Genomic DNA, 21,378 nt, shown 5'->3' on the forward strand with positions numbered 1-21,378 from the left:
ATACTTGCCAAGTCTCCCGGAATGTCCAGGAGACTCCTGAAATTCGGGTAGAGCAGGCCAATATTTCGCATATGGCATCTGCTCCACAAAATGACGCGGTTCACGGTGAATCGTGTCATTTTGGCCCCGCCCCCCGTGACAAAACCGGCATTTTGTTGTGGGGGCGGAGCCAAAATGATGCGCATTACAGCGCCCCGCCCCTCCCGCCCACCAAACACGCCCCCCTGCCTGGGTTCTCCTGGAAGGAACTTACCAAACGTTGGTAAGTATGATCTAAATGTCTAGTCATCATTTGTAAAATACACGTTAGCTTTTTATATATTGTGCATTAAGCTGATCTTAATAATAATAATAAAGTTTTTTTTAAACATTTTTTAAAATAAATGGAGGAACACCTTGTGAATGAAACAGTCTGTCAAGAGAAAGAGGAGAGTGAAGAAGTCATAGATTAGGCAAGAAGTCAGTGATTGGGGAAGACCGAAAGGGAAGAGGAGAGAATGAAAAGCCAATGATAGAGTTTAGACTATTGCTGAGAAGAGAAACGTGAATGAATTGAGGAACAGTATAGTAATAATAAGAAACCGGAGATCATACAAGTTTTGGTGAAACGAGAGCAGGCGGCTGAGAGGAAAAAGTTAAACCAATGAAAAATTGACAGGAAAAAGATGAAGGGATAGGAAAGATATTTAAAGAGAGAATACAAATATAGGGTGCAGATAGAGACATTTTAGTCACAAAGTCAAGAGAGGAGGATTAAAAAGAGAGTATTAAAGGTAGAGAGGCAACATGGATAGAGAAAGATTAATGCATAAAAAAACATAATTTACTAAAGCGAGTAGACAGAAAGTGATAGATGGCAATTTACCTAAAGGAAGTAGCCAGAGGAAAATAGATAGTGTTAGGTAAAGTGAGGTGACAGACTGAGGGTTTGCTAAATTAAAGCAGACTAAAATGGAAGGGAGAGTGATAGTACCTATTGTGATTTTAAGAGTTTATTTAAGTCAGAATAGTAGTCCAGCCAGAGAGAGTAAAAGATAGGCAGCATAGGCTAGTAAACACTCATCCAAAAATAATTACCTAAAATTAAACTTGTCCAAAGAATTAGCCATATGTTTGGGGTTTTGGGAGCACCTATACAAATTCCTGTGATCCATCGGGATGATATCGACATCAGTGAAGATGAAGCAGTTGTAATCATATTCATTTACTGCCTCTGAGTAACCAACATTCAGCAGCTTGGCTCTGTTGAATTTTAATTCTCCGTACTGTAAACAATACACATAATATTAGATATCATATCACTAATTTCACATGCACAAACACAGAAGTAGTATTAAGCATTTTGCGCTATTAAAATAAATTGACTAAATTAGTGATCATCCCAGATGTCTGATATACAAAACATTTACTAAAATAGATTAAATGCAGGTATTACACGCTAAACTACTCGATGCCCAGAAAAATTAACAAAAGAAACACGTTTGAAGGGGAAAACTATCTAAGAAAGTGTTATTTTTTCATGAAGGGTTGGGCATTCTATTGGCAGCATATTCCAATAAATAGATTAATAGTATACAATATCTTTACTTTCTTCGTTTTGAAGTAAATGTATGTCAAAGGATAGACCCACCTGGAGTGGGGATAGTCCTACAGTTCAATGTAAAAATATGTAGAACCATGCACTTCAGTCTCAAACACCCATAGTATTAATGAGACAAAAATGAACATAGGGGAATCCTCCCTAGAAACAAAATGAGGCATCTCCCTAGCAAAAAAAAAGACACAATTGTCATAATTTGAAACAATTTTGGCCAAAGGCTACAGCACAGCAAGTTCACTGGCTAAAATTAGTGACAGAGCAGCGGCAGAAAAACATTGTGGTTTAATAAAAGATACAATCCCTATTACACATAGTGGTACAACAGTGGTAGACAGGATTGTAGCTTAACAAAGTAAAGGACACTTTTAAAACATAAAGGTAGAGCACTGGCTGATAGGATGGTAATTTTAAAATTTAAAATATCCTAGGATAGGTCCACCCGACAACTGAAATGGATTGAGAAAGTTTGGAATACACTTCTTTACTATCTTTTGGTCCAGGTGGTGGCATGCAAGTATTTTTTTTTTAAGCTACTGCAATGATCTACATGGGGTTGCTGAATTGAACAAATGTTACCACCTACAGACAGCACCTGAACCGACCTCATTTTTTTAAGAAATTCTGAACAACCAAGTTGTGTGCGCAAAGCATGCTACAATCCTTCTGAAACATAGTGGCAGAGCACAGGCTGATAGGATGATAATTTAAGAAAAGAAAATAGACAAAGGTGCGCCTGACCCAGAAGTGAAATGGTGGGTGAATGACCACAGACACAATATTTTCAATGTTAGACAGCATGTGTCATGGAAAGTAAAGAAGCAGTAATCAGAACTCTTTAGATGGACAGGAGTGGCACCAATAGACATTTTACACAAAATGATAGACCTACGCCATAGCATAAAATAATGCAATATGAAATTGTCCTTGGGATCCCCCACCCACCCATGTAAAGGAGGAAATGTGTGACGAAACGAGTTTGAAAACACCTTAACCAGCCTGTCCCTTATTCCTCACAAAACGTGGAATATAAAGTATTCTTTTTATAACCCTGTTTTTGTCCCCAGCTCAGAGTACAACTGTAGTGTTTAATTAAATGTGGATAAGTGGACATTGTAGTCATGCCTAGATAAGAGACATCTTCATTCCATGTTACCCATTGTAAAAACGTGTTGGTTGTTAATTCAGTGATGCTGTTATGCATTGTTCTCAAACTGAAGCAAGGTGGGATATGGGTAAGGATCAGGTGGCGTCCAGGATACAGGTGAGGGGGCTGCATTCATTCTCCCTCTCATTTCTCTAGAAGCTTACCTGTGGACTGGGAATGTACATGATATAAAGAGAGGGAGAAAAACATAATTTCAAAGTCCTGTGTGGCAACACTTTAGGACCATACCCTTAGTTAGATTAAACTTTTATGTTTTTCTCATAAAATACAGATTTAGGATTTAAATTGTCACCATTAGGACTGTATAACGTGTCACTTTTTTGCTTTTTTGCATGTTTTTACTATGATGGCAAAAGTGCGCTTAGAAATGCGCTTTCCCTTATAAAGTGCATCTGGAAGGCGCAAATGGTACCCCATTAATATAGACTAATGCCTATATGTCCAAAGACATGTAAAAATCGAATATCTTAGCAGAGAAAAAAGCTATACTGCCACCATCTAAACAAAGAACGTCACCTAAGTCCGCCCTTGCCACTTCTTATTAAAACATCACATCCTGAAAAAAGTCTCATTTGTATGTCGGTCCATAAATAGGTTCTTTAATGCATATGCCCTTATCTGTAGAGTCCCTCCCATCAGAAGATGTCGAATGTTGTACCCCTGTTACCAGTGCCATTTTCACTTCTAAATATATGGCATTAAATTCAGCTTGTGTGTACAAATATAAAACATGTTCTGGGAGACAACTCCCAGGTCCAAACAGCTGTGCTTTCAAAACTTTCTTCTCAGCCAGATAATGTGGTGAATGTTACCAGAGCAAGTGCAGTTATTGTGGAAAAAGGAAACGATGAAGGAAAGAAAGGGAATGTGACACAGAAAGTAAGTGCAGTTACTAAGTAAGAAAAAGGTTTGGAAAGTCAAACTAGCAGCAAACAAAAGGAACAGCAAATGCAACAGCTGCAAACAATCGGAATGCAGAAGCCAGAAGAAGAAGACATGCAACAAATACAGGAAAATCCAAAGAAAAGTACACAACAAAAACTGCAAAGAGCACAGGAGGGCAAACACTGCACAGCAAACTCACCTTGTGTGCAAATCAGTGGCGGTCATGTTATCGGTACTGATAACACCATCAGTTAGTGTAACAGCATAACATAACATGTCCGATACTAACATGCCCGATAGCAAAGAAATATACACTCACCATAATAATGATACCTCAACTATCCGACGGTGTTTTCTTGCATTCTGAACACAACAAATCACAGCACAGCCATTTAATGTCATTTCAAACAGCGACCATCCTATTACTGGTTTTAAAACGGCAATGCCGGGTCCTGCCATTTAACTTATTTACGTAAGGGTTAGGGGTCGGGTTAGGGTTAGGGTTACCAATGGGGATCGGGACCCCGCATTGCCGCTTTACAACCAGTAATAGGACGGTCGCTGTTTGTATAGACGTCAAAACGTTGTGCCGTGATTTCTTGAGTTCAGAATGTAAGAAAACACTGTCGGATAGTTGAGGTGTCATTATAATGGTGAGTCTATATTTCTTTGTTGTCGGGCATGTCAGTATCGGACATGTCATGTCATTGCACTATCGGTGTTATCAGTATTGTGTAAATGTACCCAACCTGTGCAAAGGACCCACCCTCCCAAGCACCAGCCTGGTGCGCCCAGGGGACACTCGATCTCGGTTAGGTGGAGGTGATCTTGGGAACACTAATAAAGTGACAAAACCCCAGTGTATCCTACTAAGCTGCAATCTGCAGAGAATCCATTGGTGCCAGTAAAGAAAAGTGCTGGTAAAGCTGCATCTACAACAAATCTAGAATCCAGGCTGTACTCTTGAGATCTTAACAACACAGGAACAGTAATGATGGCGATTACAACTTGCAAAACGCTGCATATTTGTATACCTGTTGCTGATAAAAATGTTGCAGTAAGGAGCAGTGATATAGGAAATGTGAGGACACCTGGTTTGGAACAGTAGTTCTCTAGGTACCCTGTCCTCTAGGTTCAAGGATCACACAGGTATGGAGGCGAGAAAGAGATAATGATCCCTTTATATCTCAAAATGTACATGCACACAATAAATACAATAGTGCTAACAAAGAAGAACAGTTTCTCCCACCTTCAAATAATCAATATCAATATACACCCAGTGTCAGTACAATCCACAACAAATGTCCCCAGCAGGATAACTCAAATAACAGAGTCCCAACAGTCACAAAACTCCCGACAACACGGTCCCAATTGAACAAAAAAGTGGTTGTACGGGTTCCAATCCAGTTGGTGGGTCTTTGTATATTCCTAATCCTGGCCACTTGGCCAACTCTAAACCAATTTGGCGTGACTCTGGGTACCAGTGTACATACTTCTGTAGGCACACCAATTCCTTAGAATCTATGAGTCTCCCCAAAATCCTCCAGCCCTTGCCCCCTTCTGAAGCCATCCTCCCGTGTCCGGATCCCTCCGTATTTGTGGATGCTGGGGTCTGGAAGGTAAAAGGGGTGGAGATAGAATATGTTCTCTTCAGTTGCTCCCCCGCTGTTTTCCTGCCATCACGTCTGGCTTGTACCATCCTAGAGCAATGGTCAGGAAATAACAAAATCCGCCTCCTGATCTCAGTGTCCAGGCCCTCCTGTTATTAACCCCTTATGTGACTTTGTGATGTATAAGTGTCCTTAATTCCTGTGGGGGTTCTCCACCTCCTCCCCAAGATCATAATAAACATAGACCTGGCCACCAGGTGGCATTTAAGAATTTGTGGTTGAGCTGGGATTCCAATTGGCCCACTGATAACGAGAACAATCTTTCATTAATTTATAGAAGCACGCCTTCTTCTCATTCACTAATTTCTAGTTTGTTTTTTTGTGGAGTTAATTACTCTCTCCAGGTGCTACATGCTTTAGAAAATGGAGGTTCAGGGAAGGTTTTTAAACACCTTTTTTGTGACACCCTTAATATATATTTGTTTTACATACTATGGACTCACCTAGAGGAGATGCCTTGAAGTTAGCAGGTGAGCCTATCCCAATATAGCTTTATTGTGCACAAACTTTTCCTTTATTTATATGCTGACATATGTTTATTTATATATTGTTTGGTTTAGAGCAAGGGACAAATTTTTTTTTTGCTCTCAGAAACATCAAAGGGGCTGAGTGGTTTTAAACAGCCAGGAGAAATCTCAATGCAGACTCAGAGTCCTAAAGGGGCAGAGTGTGCACCTGAGCAACACCTGGGGGTAAATGTATCAAACTGAGAGTTTTCTGGCGGGTTTGAAAAGTGGAGATATTGCCTATAGCAACCAATCAGATTCTAGCTATCATTTTGTAGAATGTACTAAATACATGATAGTTAGAATCTGATTGGTTTCTCAAACCCACCGGAAAACTCTCAGCTTAATACATTAACCCCCTGGCAGATAAAATCCCTGTACTTGTAAAAAAAAAAGTAATAGAGGCTTTAAAGAAAACAAAGCTGACAAAACAAAAAAAGATTGAATGTGTTTATAAACTAAAAGCTGCAAATCCAAGCAAAGAAGCTTTGTAAGAAGGTAAAATCAATTCCTTAAGTACAGACCCTGCAATTGTTGTAATATATAAAAATCAGGATAGTTTTAATGCAAATAAAGAGGTCTCAAAGTACAGACAGAGAATGAAGTCAGAGTCCAGGGGCTAAATGTATCAATCTGCAATTTTTGGACGTTTGCAAATCGCGAGAGACAACCAGCAATTTGAAGTGAAAGATCAACATATGTATTAAATAGCGATTTTTAGTTTGATCTTTAAAATCGCTGTTCATCTCTCGCGATTTGGGGCAATTTCAAACTTGCCCGTGGTTAGCTGAAAATCGCCAAAATGTCATACTGTTGCTTATTGCACACTGCAATTCAAATATTAGGAACAATACCTATTAAAAATGCCTATATGATGTTTTTTATTTTCCTGGCTTCTGTAGATACAAGTACTGTATATAGATTCCCCACAGAGTCATTCCTGACATTGACGTCTCATTTATAAAAACAAACCTTTCAGTGGCTTGGTGTCACTCAAATCAAAAGTTTGTGTATTTTGTTGTTTTACAATTTTTATATCTGAAATAATCAGTCTCTACCAATTCTACGATAGTGCTTGTAGGGACTATTTAATGGTGGTGCCTAATAAAGTGGGGTGATTTAGTGCTGGTGTGTTTTTGGACTAATAATTGAATGTGGAGCTTAGTCTAGGGAGAAATAGTGCTATTTTAAATGTTAATACTAATTATATATTATCTGAGTTGCATGGGGAAAATATTTCAGGCCTGATTCATTAGTGATCTTATCTGCTGTTTTGAAAGCTGCAAGAACAGGGAGGAGAGAAGAGGATAGTCTGCCAACAGTCCCAGATTTTGGGATACTGTTTCATTCCATCAGGCTGTGCACTTCTCATAATACTACATTATTTATATACTACATTATGGTGCCATGGGCTGACTAAGTCCCCCTCTAGTGGATGGTCTTGTGTGGTACCCCAAAGCCCTGTTAAACAGCACAGAGGAGTACATAAACGCTTTTAAAATGCAGGGCTACAAGGGGTTAATTGTGCTCCTGAAAACTTGTGCCCAGGAGTGATTAACAGGAGGAGGATGAAGGCCCTGATTGGCTGGGGGAGTAACAGGAAGGGGATGTGCAGGAAGGAGGAGAGAGAGAGAGAGCAGCATGGTAGAAAGAACAAGGGGGAGGATGTGCAGCCGAGCAGAGAGAAGATAAGCTGCTGCCAGAACTGTGACATTGCCAGCAAAGCAGACGGAGAACAGCTGGGGACACGCAGTGGGGCGCCAAAGACAGTTTTCACTAACTACAGAACTCTTTTCAAGGTAAAATCTCAGCCTGCAGTGTATTGCACACACCCCAGTGTCAGAGGGAAGAGTGATGAGAGAATCTATCCAAAACTGACATCGCATTCTTGTACAAGGAAGGATTGTGAGAGCTTTTCCCCCAGATCATACCTATACACAGGCTGCAGGGAACAATTAAGACGGTCGTTTCAGCTATATCCTGTGTGTGTGTGTGTGTGTGTGTGTGTGTGTGTGTGTGTGTGTGTGTGTGTGTGTGTGTGTGTGTGCTGATATCTGGACATTATACCCTGCTGCAGAGTACATGTGCTGATAGAGATTCATTGACTGTTGAGAGAACAGCGCAATCTTGTGGCTGAAATGAGCAACAGCCCTGCTTTCTACTACAATACTTAACCCTTGATGGAAACCTCTGCAGGACATTGGAACACTACCCAAATTCCTGTGCACAGGTCAGCCCAGGACTGAGTGGAAAATATGGTAACGTTACGGGGATAATATTGGTGCACCAAATGTTTTAGATGATGTTAATGTTATGTGATTTACCTAAGAATTGATTTATTAATATTGAAGGTGTGACATTCAGTGTTAGTGGTACCGCTGCAATTCAAGTTAACTCAGCAGTAGATGCTAAAAGTGGGGCGCAGGACCCATAGGGAATAGCACGGTACCCCAAACACCTGAATAAGAAGTAGCCCTCTAGTGGGCGCGGTAGTGACCGTAAGAGTCTTGATGGGTTATTATTGATGGTTATTGCATCATCACCAGTCAGATATTGTTAACGTGAAAGTAGTAACTGTGATTACCAGTGTGCCTTATTAGACAATGTGTATTGAAGATGTTATCATTATTCTGCCTTATACTCACCAGGTGTATGTTATATGTTAAATGCTATTGTGCTCTATGCTGATCAGATGCATTATTTTGTCATTACTATTGAGCTGAAGGGGTCAGTGGCGCAGTGGCTTACCAAAACTATCCTTACCGCATTCTCAATAAAATCAAGTTGTTTGACGAATCTTTGTCCCTTTCATTGAAGCATTTATCTCCTGACCACCGGATATCCAAAAGAGAAAAGAACCTGACTCGTATCTGGGAGACAAGGTAAGGGAAGGATTTCCCATCAGTACTCGACCACCACACTTGCCACTCTGGCAGCTGGCCACAGCTTTTCTAATGTGCTTCTATTATTCTATTACCTCAGTGTGACACTACTATCTGCTGTGGCATCTGCTTGAGGAAGGCCATACTTGCCCACTCTCCCGGAAAGTCCGGTCAGTCTCCCGAGCTGACATTTCTCCCGGATCCTGGATATTACAGAGAATCGCGTCATTTGACGTGATTCTCGGTGAATAACGCCATTTTGGAGGGTGGGAGGGGGCGGGGCGAGGCCAATCGCGTCATTTTGAAAATTACATTTTAGCGGGGGCGGGGCCAAAATGACGCGATTGGCCTCGTCCCGCCCCCCTCCTGGCCTCCAGTCACGCCCCCGTTTCCGGGAGTTGGCAAGTATGAGGAAGGCTCTGTGTGTCATAGAAGCTTCCACCACTGCTGTCACAGAAGCTTCCTCTATATTTCCCTCTCGTATTATTGTAGCTTAAAAGGGAAAAGAGAAAGCAAAATCTGGGCACATTACACTTACAACAAAATGAACATTTAGTAATAATTACACTCACATCTAAAACATTTCATGAGAAAATATATCTCCTGAGAGAAAGTGCAGCAAGATATAAAGAAGACAATGAATTATAAAATCCTGGGATTTCTCTGTCTATTTGTAATTGTGACCGGTAAGTCCAGAGGTAATTCCTGCTTTTTACCAATGGGTTTTGATCCTAAATAAGATTTTTTCACGATACCTTGAATACTTTGAAATGTAAAGAAACACATAAGAACAAAAGCATTGCACCACAAGGTGGTGCCAAACCTATGGCTAACACATCTCATTTTCTTTAGCATACTATAACAAAGCTGCTAGTTTACTCAAGAAATTTGGCTTCATATAATTGGCTTACCAATTTTCAGGCAGCTCTTTGGCTGATGAGTCATACCCCAATTTTGAAATATGTTTCTTTTGCTGTAGTTTTTCTGGTATGCCTAGTAACACCCTGGGCTGAAGTAATGTGTTGGCAACTAGCAAGGATCTCTTGGGTCTTCTTGACATCAGGCATAGTGCTGAACTATGCCCCATAACCTTTGTGTGTTCCTACAATGTAATTGTCAGGATCTGCCTTGCTTTCTATGCAGCATCGTGTCAGAATGCTGTTTCATCTCATCAGCTCCTGCCTCTGGGAGTGGATTGGACTTTATTATTATGTTTCTTTGAATGTATTATCAGCAGTATCTCTGATCCACCAGAGGTGCTGCTAATCTGCTTTGCTTCTCTGTCTTAGAGTTAAAAATACAATGCAAAAATAGAATGGGCGCTAATTAACCTTGAGGTATAATCTAATAAATTAATAAATTTATACAGTTGGTTTAGTTGCAGCTCTCAAAACAGCCTCTGGAACCTATATAACAATAAAGATGAAAAAAGACAGAAAAGAGAGTGCTAAACTAAAAAACAACAGTATGTAGTTAATAAAGTAATTTAATACAATATCCGAAGTTCAAACAAACAATGAAAATGCAAATAGCAATAAAATAAAATGAAAAAATAAATCCTAGTTGGTGAAAAATGGCAAATCATATATATATCACAATAACTCAGTCCAGCTCCATTGGTTTGATGGTAAATAATAAGGAACCACTTTAAGAGGATATCCACAGATCATGAGATTATTATAAATCCACTATGATAATGAGGTTCAAACATCAGACAACTACCATACTGAGGCTGGAACACCCAAGTAGGTACAGCTGCGTGTGCATCCTGATCTTGATATCAGCAGAAATAAAGTGTCTAAGAGAAACACTTGCCAATCAATAAAGATGGTACTTATCCATTTCTCCAAATTTCAGGTTCAATAGTATTAGATATCTGTCCCTCAGTTAGTCAGATGTCATGCAGATTGGTACCAAAAGCTGCTGCTATTGAAATTAACCCCGGGGTTATTAGGAAGGTACTCCACACCAACTTGGTCACTAACAGCCTGACGCGTTTCACGGCTCTATCTCAGCCGTTTCATCAGAGGCATAGCTTGACTGTGTAGCGGTACACTATAAATAGCAAACTCTCACAATCACATGGTCATAATCCACCAATGGTCTGCCCAATAATCACAAGATGTCAGACCACCAATCTTGTAAGGTTCCCATTTATGCTTGTTAGAGACGCGATCCACTCACAGCTGACAGTTCTGCCGTAAGAGATAAACTGGCTGCACTAATTATTCCATGCACCTGGGTGTCTCTCTACTTATACCTGTCACTCCCAGCATACCTTGCTGGTTATTATTGTTACTGTTCCATGTTGCTGTGCTGTTCCCTCTGCCTCTTGTTTCGAGGTGTCATCCTCTGCCTCCCTTTATGAGGTGCCTGCCTCCCGTTATGAGGTGCCAGCCTCTCTATCCAGTTCCGATTTGCTATCCAGTCCCGAGGTGCCAGCCTCTGCCTCCAATTCCAAGGAGGTGTCACACAGTTCCGAGTTACCAGACTCTGCCTCCCGTTCCGAGGTACCAGACTTTGCTTCTAGTCCCGAGTCCCTTGCTACTGTCTCCAGTCCAGAGTCTCCTGCCACTGTCCCCAGTCCCGAGTCTTTTGTCTCTGCCTCTGCACCCGATTGTTCAGCCTCTGTATCCAGTCCCAAGTCTTCAGCACCTGCCTCCAGTCCAGAGTCTTCAGCTGCTGCCACCAGATCAGAGTTTTCAGCCGCTGTCTCCATTACTGAGCTACAGCCTGCTTCAAAGAGGGCGCTGCCCCTACAGCCCGCTCCAAAAACTTTGCTGACAGTTCAGGCCAAGTTGTCGTCTAATTCGGTTCAGCCCAAGTTGCTGCCTATTTCGGTTCAGTCCGAGGTGCCACCTAATTCGGTTTAGCCCGAGATGCCGCCTAATTTGGTTGAGCCCGAGTTGCCACTTGATGCGGTTCAGCTTGAGTTGCCACTTGATGCCGTTCACCCCGAGTTGCCGCCTAATTTGGTTGAGTCCGAATTGCCACTTGATGCGGTTCAGCTCCAGTTGCCACTTGATGCGGTTCTGCCGGAGTTGCCACTTGATGGGGTTCTGCCCGAGTTGCTACTTGATGGGGTTCTGCCCAAGTTGCCACTTGATGGGGTTCTGCCCAAGTTACCACTTGATGCGGTTAAGCCCGAGTTGCCACTTGATGCGGTTCAGAACAAGTTGCCACTTAGTGCTCTCCACCCTGGGGCTTCTCACTGTGCTGTCCGCCCTGAGGCTTATCTCTGTGCTGTCCGCTCTGAGGCTTATCTCTGTGCTGTCTGCTCTGAGGCTTATCACTGTGCTGTCCGCTCTGAGGCTTCTCACAGTGCTGCCCAGTCCGGTCCTTCTGTCAAGTCGTCCGCCCAGTCTGGGCCTCCTGCCAAGTGTGCCAAGTCCGAGCCATCTCTTGCCGAGGGTGCCAAGTCCGAGCTGTCACCTTTCTTTAAGGGGCACCTTTCCCAACTTAGTACCCTTCTGAGGTTTTGTGCATCACATATTTCCTCTGTACCTTGTCTCGTTAATGACCCTAAGAGACAGGTACTGTTTTTAATATAACATTTTAGAGGAGAAGCTTTGGAATGGGTAAACCCATTTATTGAGACAGGTCATCCCATCCTATCAGACTTGCAATCCTTTATTGAGACAGTAATTGACAGGTTTGTGAAATCTCCTGCTATGCCATCTTGCGGGGCCTCCATACATTCGGTAATACCACCTATCTCATCATGCCAAGAGATACCACTATGCACCACCTAATTAGTACAGGCTGCTGTTCCGAGTAATTCTCGTAAGAAGAAGAGGCGAAAGAAGAGATCAGGGTCTGCAGTGCCTCAACTTCTCTCTGGCATAATCTCCATCACCGTTCCCCTCTTGAACGAGGACTTGCATGATGGACCCCCCATAGTGGATCATGACTCAGACACTTTCAACCACTTTTGGTAATGTGAACATCTAGAATCCACACTAAAGGGAAGGGATAATGTTAGGATCTGCCTTGTTTCCTATGCAGCATTGTGTCAGAGTGCTGTTTCATCTCAGCAGCTCCTGCCTCTGGGAGTGGATTGGACTTTATTATTATGTTTTTCTGAATGTATTATCAGCAGTACCTCTGATCCACCAGAGGTGCTGCTACTCTTCTTTGCTTCTCTGTCTTTTAAGAGTTAAAATGCACTAATTATTCCTTGTACCTGGGTGTCTCCTTACTTATACCTGTCACTCCCAACATACCTTGCTGTTATTGTTGTTGCTATTTCATGTTGCTGTGCTGTTCCCTGTTGTTCCCTGCTGTGCTCCTGGTTCACCCGTTCCCTGGAATTCCTTCATACTACCTGTTTACCTGCATGAGCCGTGTTCCTCGTATTTGCTTTCTGCATCGTCCTGCAATCCTCATTCCTACACCATCCGGGTTGTACCTACCAGCAATAAACATTTGTGTGTTTCACCATATTTCAGGCTCCTTAGCTGGAACTTGAAGCGTGACTGTAATATGGCCCTCTTTGGGTCTGTCTTGTCACCGGTAGTGGTTTTTGCAAATATTGTTCACTATCTTGACAGTCGAGTCAGCATTTCACATGCTCAAACTCCCATTCAGAGGCAAACATGAAAATCGCAGTCCATTGTCTTAAATCACAAGATCAGAATAGCAGTGACATGCAAATAGTGCCTTGTAATGCTTGATTAAGCAAACATGTCTGGGAGTAGCTCCTTTTTCCAAAAATCAGAGCAGTGGTCAACTATCAACAACATTTTCTTGTCCACATAGGTGAATAAATCCATGCTGGCAATCTGCAAGGGACATGATGGAATATCATGTGACAGCATGATTTCTTTCATTTATACATGTGCCTACTGATACATGTTGAACGGTTTCTGACAAAGTCTTTGATCTCACTTTGCATGTTTGGCCAGTACAATGTATCTTTCAGTTGTCTGTAACATGTATCTCCCCCAATGTGGCTTGAATGTATGCTCTCCTGCATATCTGGTCTTAAAAATTTTGGTATTATGACCCTTGGCCTATGTGAAAATACCTGGATTAGTTTTAGCCAACTTCTGTCCACTCAATCCTGGCTGGCCATCTGAAGGTACCTTATGTGCCATGTGATGGTATCAGGTATCTTTTAGGGTTTCTAAGTCACTCAGGCAATGACAGCTAGAAAGTACAAAGCTATTTTTTATTGTACAAAAACAAAAATACATAATTAAATAAATACCATGCAGGTTTACCACTGTCCCCCACTAGTCTATGAACTGCAGTCAGCTTAGTTCTCATGTCCTTGGTCCCTTGGTCACTTAGTCCAATAATTTCCCCTCAACCAGCATAGTAGGAGTAAAGGCCAAGGTCTCCCTACTCCAGTAGACTCACCAAATAACAGGACTCAAAGGGTTTCAGCAATCTCTAAAGCTATAACATGATGGCCAGAGTCGCAAACGCCTAAATTTCATTGCATAGACTGTCCCATACAGAACACACCCTCTCATCCTGGATCTTTCTTTTCTATATTTAGTTTGGTTCCCTTTCTCACGTCACTTGGCTAGGGCAGTCTTAGATAAAGGACCTACCAGGCATTGGCAGCTGTCACAATAGATATGTAACCGAGCTGTACTTTCCCAAACCCATACACTCACTGGCCCCCATGATAATAATACTCTGGACTGTCTAGCTGGCCACAACCTGAAACAATAGGGACACATTTAGGTGAACTAAGGAGCTGGCTCTGGATAAAAACTGTTACTCCCAATTTGACCCCCTCATTACTTTTCCCCATAATCTGTCTGCTAGCTGTTTAGAGCTCCCTGCCTCCAGGTGGGACAGGGTACTCTAGCACATGTAGTAGGACATGTGACAGGGATTCTACAGATAACTACCCAGAACCCACCTGGCCACATTTAACAATAGACAATATTAAAGATTTATATTATACAATCAAATGTAAATGATAACAGTTGGCATATTTTGAATATAATAATACACACAATGTTTCCCTTTCCTCTAGACACCTAGAGTGGCAGAGAGGGTGTCCAGTAATTTATGACCTGTGACATTCAGATACTCTGCTTGTCTGCAATGTCAGTCTGCACTTGGTGCACATTGCAAACTGTATGGTGCTTATGGTGCACATTGGAGAGGCTTCTTGAAGATGACAATTATCGGCTTGTGTTCTGTAGCCACCATGCTCATTTACCAGTTTTGCAGATAGTGATGAAAGTAGTGGCAGGCATTGTCACTTTTTTGATCTGTGCATAACTCTGCTTAGCTGGAGTGCGTGCCCTAGAAACAAATGCAACCAGTTGACCTTCTTACATCAGGCAATATACCAGTCCAGTTTTGTTTGAATTCACTCTTTATAGTGACTGCACTGGTAACACCATAATACTTCAACACAGTTGTGAATGTGACCAAACATTTAATTTCCTGCACAGCATTGTCATTTTTTGGAGGTGCATGCCAGACAGCATCCCTGTCCAGGAGTGTGCGCAGTGGCTCACAAACCTCTAATAGGCAAGGCATGAATTTGGCCAGATATGTCACAAGAGACACTGCAACAGCTTGACATCTGTAGGCTTTTCTGGTCTTTTCTGGGTCAACTTTCATACCTTGGAAATGGATCTCTTTCAGTTTAAATTGCAGTTTCTTCACAGTGAGTCTTAGTTTCACTTGATTGCAATAATCAGTGCTAGCACCTTGCAGTCATGGTCTTCCCCTGCTTCTTTGTACGTATCACCAAAGGCAACCAAAATAATTTTATTGGCTTAATACCACTGAGCACAGTCAAGATATCCTGTTACTTTATCTGGTAGACCTCAGGTGCAACAGAAACTCCAAACAGAAGTTTAAGCCTGACTCAGGAGGTGCAAAAAGTGTTTATATAGCTGCTTTGTTCTTCCAGATTGCATAGCAAAAATGCATCTCATGCATAAACCTGCATGAAAAGACATCCTGCAACAATGGAATGATATGGAGAGATCTCCACAGTGTTTGTCCATAATCATCAACATCATTATCAACATTCATTTACGGTATATAGTGCCAGCAAATTCCATAGCAATTGGGAAAAATCCCATAATGTAATAAAGTGCATATATCAGTGAATACAATGGTGTTAAATTATATTTGGATTATACAGGAGTTGAGGTTAAGTGAAGTTAGATATGCTGAGTGAAAGTATTATCTAAGATTGGATATCTGTACATACATGTGGATGAATGTATATATGCATGCAAAAAGAGACAATGGTTCTGATTCATTAAGAAATGTAAATACCTACTTTGTGTTAAATTGAGTTAAATTGCTCAATTATACACCAGACTATACACCAGAAAATGCAAGTGTATGCAATTCATCATTGAGCGCAAAGGACACTTACGGCAGCTCCTCTAAGGTATGTGTTTTTCTGTCCTACCACTTACACCACTAGAGGTCAGTTGTAAATGCTTAGTAATAGTGATGATGGTCATGTATGTATGCTAGAACATGTGTTTGCAATCAAGAGCAATTGACAATATCATAAACTTTTTTTATGTGTGCATTCTACTGGGACTTTATATTCCACCTATGTATTGCACATATCCTTCAGTGTATTGTGTCTGTCAGACACATATTCAACAAGAGACGGTTCAGATCCACTTGTAGTTGAATACGGATGCGCGCATGCTTTAAAAAAAAAAACCGCACAATTTTGATAGCCTCAATGATTAAGGTCCAATATATTTATGGTCACAGCAGGCATAACATATAGTGCCTGACTCTTTAAGGAATGTAAATACCAATATGTGCCGTATTTTCCAAAAAGTCATAACCAGTCTATACGCCACTGACCAAAATACATCCAATTCATCTTTGCGTGCAAAGGACACTTATGACAGCCTACAATATCATGGACGGAGCGGGGAGTGGGAATGGCCGCATGTAGCAGCACCCGCTTCGAAATTTTGGCATCTCAAAGGTACATGTTTTTCTGTCATATCACTTCCAGCAGCTACAGGGCAAGTAAAAGTGGGGATTGATATTGATGGCGAATGTCTATGCATACTAGAACATGGAATTGCCATCTGGAGCAACTGTAAAAGTTAATTTTATGTACAGTAGACCTTAATAACATCATGATACATGTATGTCAGGAAAAAATATATTTTATTTTAATGTTTTATCATTAATGACTATATTATTAACAGGTGACAATAATTGAATACTTTATTTCTTTATATTCCACATAGGGCTTAGTGGTTAGCACTACTGCCGCACAGCACTGGGGTCATGAGTTTGATTTCCGACCATGGCCTTATCCTTGTGGAGCTTGTATATTCTCCCCGTGTTTGCGTAGGTTTTTTCCGGGTGCTCCGGTTTCCTCCCACACTCCAAAAACATACTGGTAGGTTAATTGGCTGCTATTAAAATTGACCTTAGTCTCTCTCTGTCTGTGTCTGTGTAAGTATGTTAGGGGATTTAGATTGTAAGCTCCAATGGGGCAGGGACTGATGTGAGTGAGTTCTCTGTACAGTGCTGCAGAATTAGTGGTGCTATATAACTAAATAAATGATGATAAATGATGATATGTATTGGACGTATCCTGCAGTGTATTGTTTCTGTCAGAGTAGAGCATACCTAGACCCGTATTCAACAAAAGACTTTTCTTCAGATCTGCTTGTAGTTGATTGCAGACATGCATATGACTGATTTAAATGCGTTTAATAAAAACATTACATTCGTTTTGCGTTCCTTAATTGAAAAGAAAAACACAAAAAACATTAGGCGCTAATCGATATATTAGGGTGCTACCCTTAACTGCTGCTACACCATTTAGCAAGTACTGTGCCACCTCTATCATCAGAAAACAACAAATCAACATACAAGGGAGCGCTAGTTAAAGTGAAAAATACATTTCATATTTATTTTAGTTCTAAATTAAAAATAAATTGCAATCAATAAAATCACAAATAAAATATCACATGTAATGATCCCACTAAATGAGGCAAGTATAAAAGTAGAATTCACATTCCTAATATATAATCTCAAATTTCTTCCAGCTGAATCATGCTCATGAAATGTTTATATTGCAACTGTCCAGCGACTTGCAAATATCAATTCTCATAGCCAGATTTATTTTGGTATTCCAAACTTTGTGTTTTTATAGATCCAAATGTAAAAGTAATTGATATTTTGCTATATATTATATATTTTATTAAAATTTTTGGATTGCTCACACATGACTGGCAAATCTATACTTGTTTGAGACCTTGGTCTTTTCAAACCCCTCAGGGCACACAATTCTTCTTTAATAACAAATACCTCTGTCATCCACTTTATAAGATCCTATTATTATAATGGCTGCTTTTTCCTGTTTGCATGCTGCGTATCTTACTGTGTTATATGGCTGTCACTTGGATTCTCTTTGCATTGTATTGTGATCAGTTGTATGCTCTCTGTACCATATTGTATTACATTCACTAAAATGCTCTGTGCATTGTATATAGATTGCTCTATGTATTGTATGGCGATAACTTTGATGCGCTCTGTATACTATATCGGTCACTAGGGTGTTCTCTTTATTGTATATAGGTCACTAGGATGCTCTTTTTTTATTGTATGTCTCTAGGATGCTCTCTGTATTTTATATCAGTCACTAGGATGCTCTCTGTCACAACACGATGATCTTCAGAATCCTTTTGAAGAAATATTTTTTGAATTTAGCACCACCTACTGGAAGGTGCAGAGTCTAACAACACAAAAGGTGTTTACCAGTGACCCCTGCAAGGGGATTGGGACTTAGTCGCTCCCGTGTCGCAGATCGTGGTTCTCCCAGTTGGTACTAAACAAGATCCAGTGGAGAGACATGGAACATTTTGGAGATCCGCAATGCTGCAGGTAGCTTCAGCCTGACGGAATCAGGCTTAATGACCTGTAAAACTTTAAATGGTCCAATAAAACGAGAAGCAAATTTCATGCAGGGCGTTCTTAAGCGGATATTTTTGGTAGATAACCATGCTGTGTTCATTACTTTCAAAGGGGAAACTGGCCGCCGTCTCCTATCCACAAATTTCTTATATCGGGCAGATGACTTCTTGAGGCACTTCAAGGTTTGAGACCAAATAGAAGAAAAGTCCCATGTCAGGGTCTCCATGGCAGAAACTTGGGTGGGAGGAGAATTTTGGAAGAACAGGATGAAACATATAGACCACATAAAAGGAAGTAGCAGAAGTGGTTTAATGGAACAAATTGTAGTGAGCAAACTCTGCCCAGGGAAACAGAACCGACCTATTGTCTAGAGAGCTGAAGGCATATAATCTGATAAAGGTCTCCAAGTCTTGATTGACTCTCTCAGTTTGGCCATTGGATTGTGGATGGTATGAGGAAAAAAAGTTGAGTTGGATATTACAGAGTTTGCAGAGGGCCCACCAGAATCTGGAAGTGAATTGAACACCTCGGTCAGAGACAATTTCTGTGGGGAACCCACGGAGACGAAAGATTTGTTTGAAAACAACCGAGCTAGAACAGGAGCAGAGGGAAGTCCAATAAGAGGGACAAAGTGGCCATTTTTGAGAATCGGTCCACAATTACCCACACCGTGTTGAATTTGTGACTGGAAATGGTAATGGACAAAGCAGACCACCCGGAGATTGTCGCAGCATCTTGTGTTGAGCACAGGTACCCCAAGCAGCTACAAATTGTTTGACGGCAGATCGGATAGTAGGCCACTATTAGCTCCTTGAGAAAATTTAAGTGGTTTTTAGAGTTCTAGCATGACCTGAGAAATGGGAAGCATGAAACCAAAGAAGGAGTTTTTTGCGGAGATTTATAGGTACATAAGTTTTACACGGAGGTAGTATGGAGGTCACGATCTGTGAGGTTGAAGGTAGGCACTTGGAGACCAGAATGAGATGGTCAGAACTCTCCTAAAAATCCTGCTCATAAGAAAATCCCATGAGAGAGCATCAGCTTTTTTGTGTTTACTACTAGGTTTGAAGGTGATGCGGAGTTCAAACTGAGAAAAAAAGAGACCATCGCACTTGGCGAGGGTTTAGACACTGATCAGATTTGAGGTATAGCAAAAATAGTAACAGGGTGTTTTGATCCCTCCAAAAGGTATCTCCATTCGTATAGGGACAACGTAATAGCTAGTAACTCCTTCTCACCATTCGTATAATTCCTCTCAGCAGGAAGAAATTTACGTGAGAAAGAGGCGCAGGGAAGTAATTTCTTCATAGGAACTTCACCTGTGCCTATATTTGAGGTGTGAACTTCTAGAAAAAACGCATGGGTAGTATTCGGTTGTTGGAGGACTGGAACCGAGGAGAAGGCTGTCTTAAGTTTATCAAAGGCTTCAAAGGCTTCAGGAGGCCAAAGTTTGGAATTGGCTCCCTTGCTGGTGAGAGCCTCAATGGGAACAACTAAAGTAGAGTAGCCTCAAATAAACTGTCTATAATAATTTGCAAACCCTAAAAGTCATTGAGTGGGTTTAAGTCCGGAAGGCTGAGGCCACTCGAGAATAGCACAAACTTTCTCAGGGTTCATTAGGAGACCAGAACCAGACACGATATACACTAGGAAGGGCATCGGGGAGGACTCAAAGAACACTTTATTGGTTTGTAGAATAAGTGTTTTATTCGTAATCTAGAAAGAACTTCAGAGACATGATGACAGTGAGTGTTTGCAGAATAAGTGTTTTATTCGTAATCTCGAAAGAATCTCAGAGACATGACAAAGAGAATAATAATATGTCGTCCAAATAAACAACTCCAGAGGTGTAAAGATGGTCCCTAAATATCTTGTTCATAAAGCTTTGGAATACTGCGGAAGCATTACAAAGCCCAAAGGGCATAACAAGATACTCATAATGACCATCTCGAGTATTAAAGGTCGTTTTCCACTCATCTCCCCTGCGGATTTAGATCAAATCGTAGGCCCCACACAAATCCAACACAGGCACACTAACAGGAGTGTCGGGTGCGATGGTTGCGGCAAATAGTTGCTAAGGTCCAGAGGGTCTGTCAGCAGAGGAACCGGGTGAGAGAATAGCAACAGGTAACGCCAGGGCCGGTGCTAGGGTCCACGGCGCCCTAGGCATTTTTTAAAAAGCGGCGCCCCCCCCCCCGCAAAAATCGCCACCCCCCCCGCAAAAATCGCCGCCCTCCTCCCTCCTCCCTCCTCCCTCCTCCCCTTACCTTGTCTCACCACCGCCGCCTCTCTGCTCCGTCTCCTCCCCTCCACTCACTGACACTAGTAAGTGGAGGGGAGGAGACGGAGCAGAGAGGCGGTAGTGGTGACAAAATAGCCTCTTCCCCCCTCCCCGTGCATCTGAATGCTGTGCGGCGGCCGTGACAGGTATGGTCAGCGGTCGCCGCACAGTTTTAAAGTCTTTTAGTATTCTGTGGCGCCCTCCAGAGCCCGGCGCCCTAGGCAAGTGCCTAACCTTGCCTAATGGGAGCGCCGGGCCTGTTAAACGCAGAGAGTCAGGAAATCACGTCTGCAGAAGTACAGAGACACAAAAGAACTGACAATCCAATGAATGAATTGACTGCTTTAAATGCTGTGGCCACTAGAGGGCGCCGACCATTGGAAAGGAATAGGAGACTTTAAAGGACGGATCTGCGCACGTGTAGATCCAATTCCAACATGGCACCGGCTAGGAGCCGTGGCGCTACAGCCGCAGAGCAGCAGGGGAGCAGGTAAGCTG

General features: G+C 41.7%; 1 protein-coding gene across 1 annotated transcript in view; it reads right to left on the reverse strand.

Moving 5' to 3' along the window:
- Positions 1-21,378, reverse strand: part of LOC142106864 (beta-1,4-galactosyltransferase 1-like) — an 81,775-nt gene that overhangs the window by 20,070 nt on the left and 40,327 nt on the right. The window contains exon 3 of the mRNA XM_075189905.1: positions 1,078-1,265. Coding sequence (XP_075046006.1) covers positions 1,078-1,265 — 188 coding nt within the window. The remainder of the gene's footprint in view (positions 1-1,077; positions 1,266-21,378) is intronic.

Source organism: Mixophyes fleayi, chromosome 1 (genome assembly GCF_038048845.1).
Source record: "Mixophyes fleayi isolate aMixFle1 chromosome 1, aMixFle1.hap1, whole genome shotgun sequence".
NCBI lineage: Eukaryota > Metazoa > Chordata > Amphibia > Anura > Limnodynastidae > Mixophyes > Mixophyes fleayi.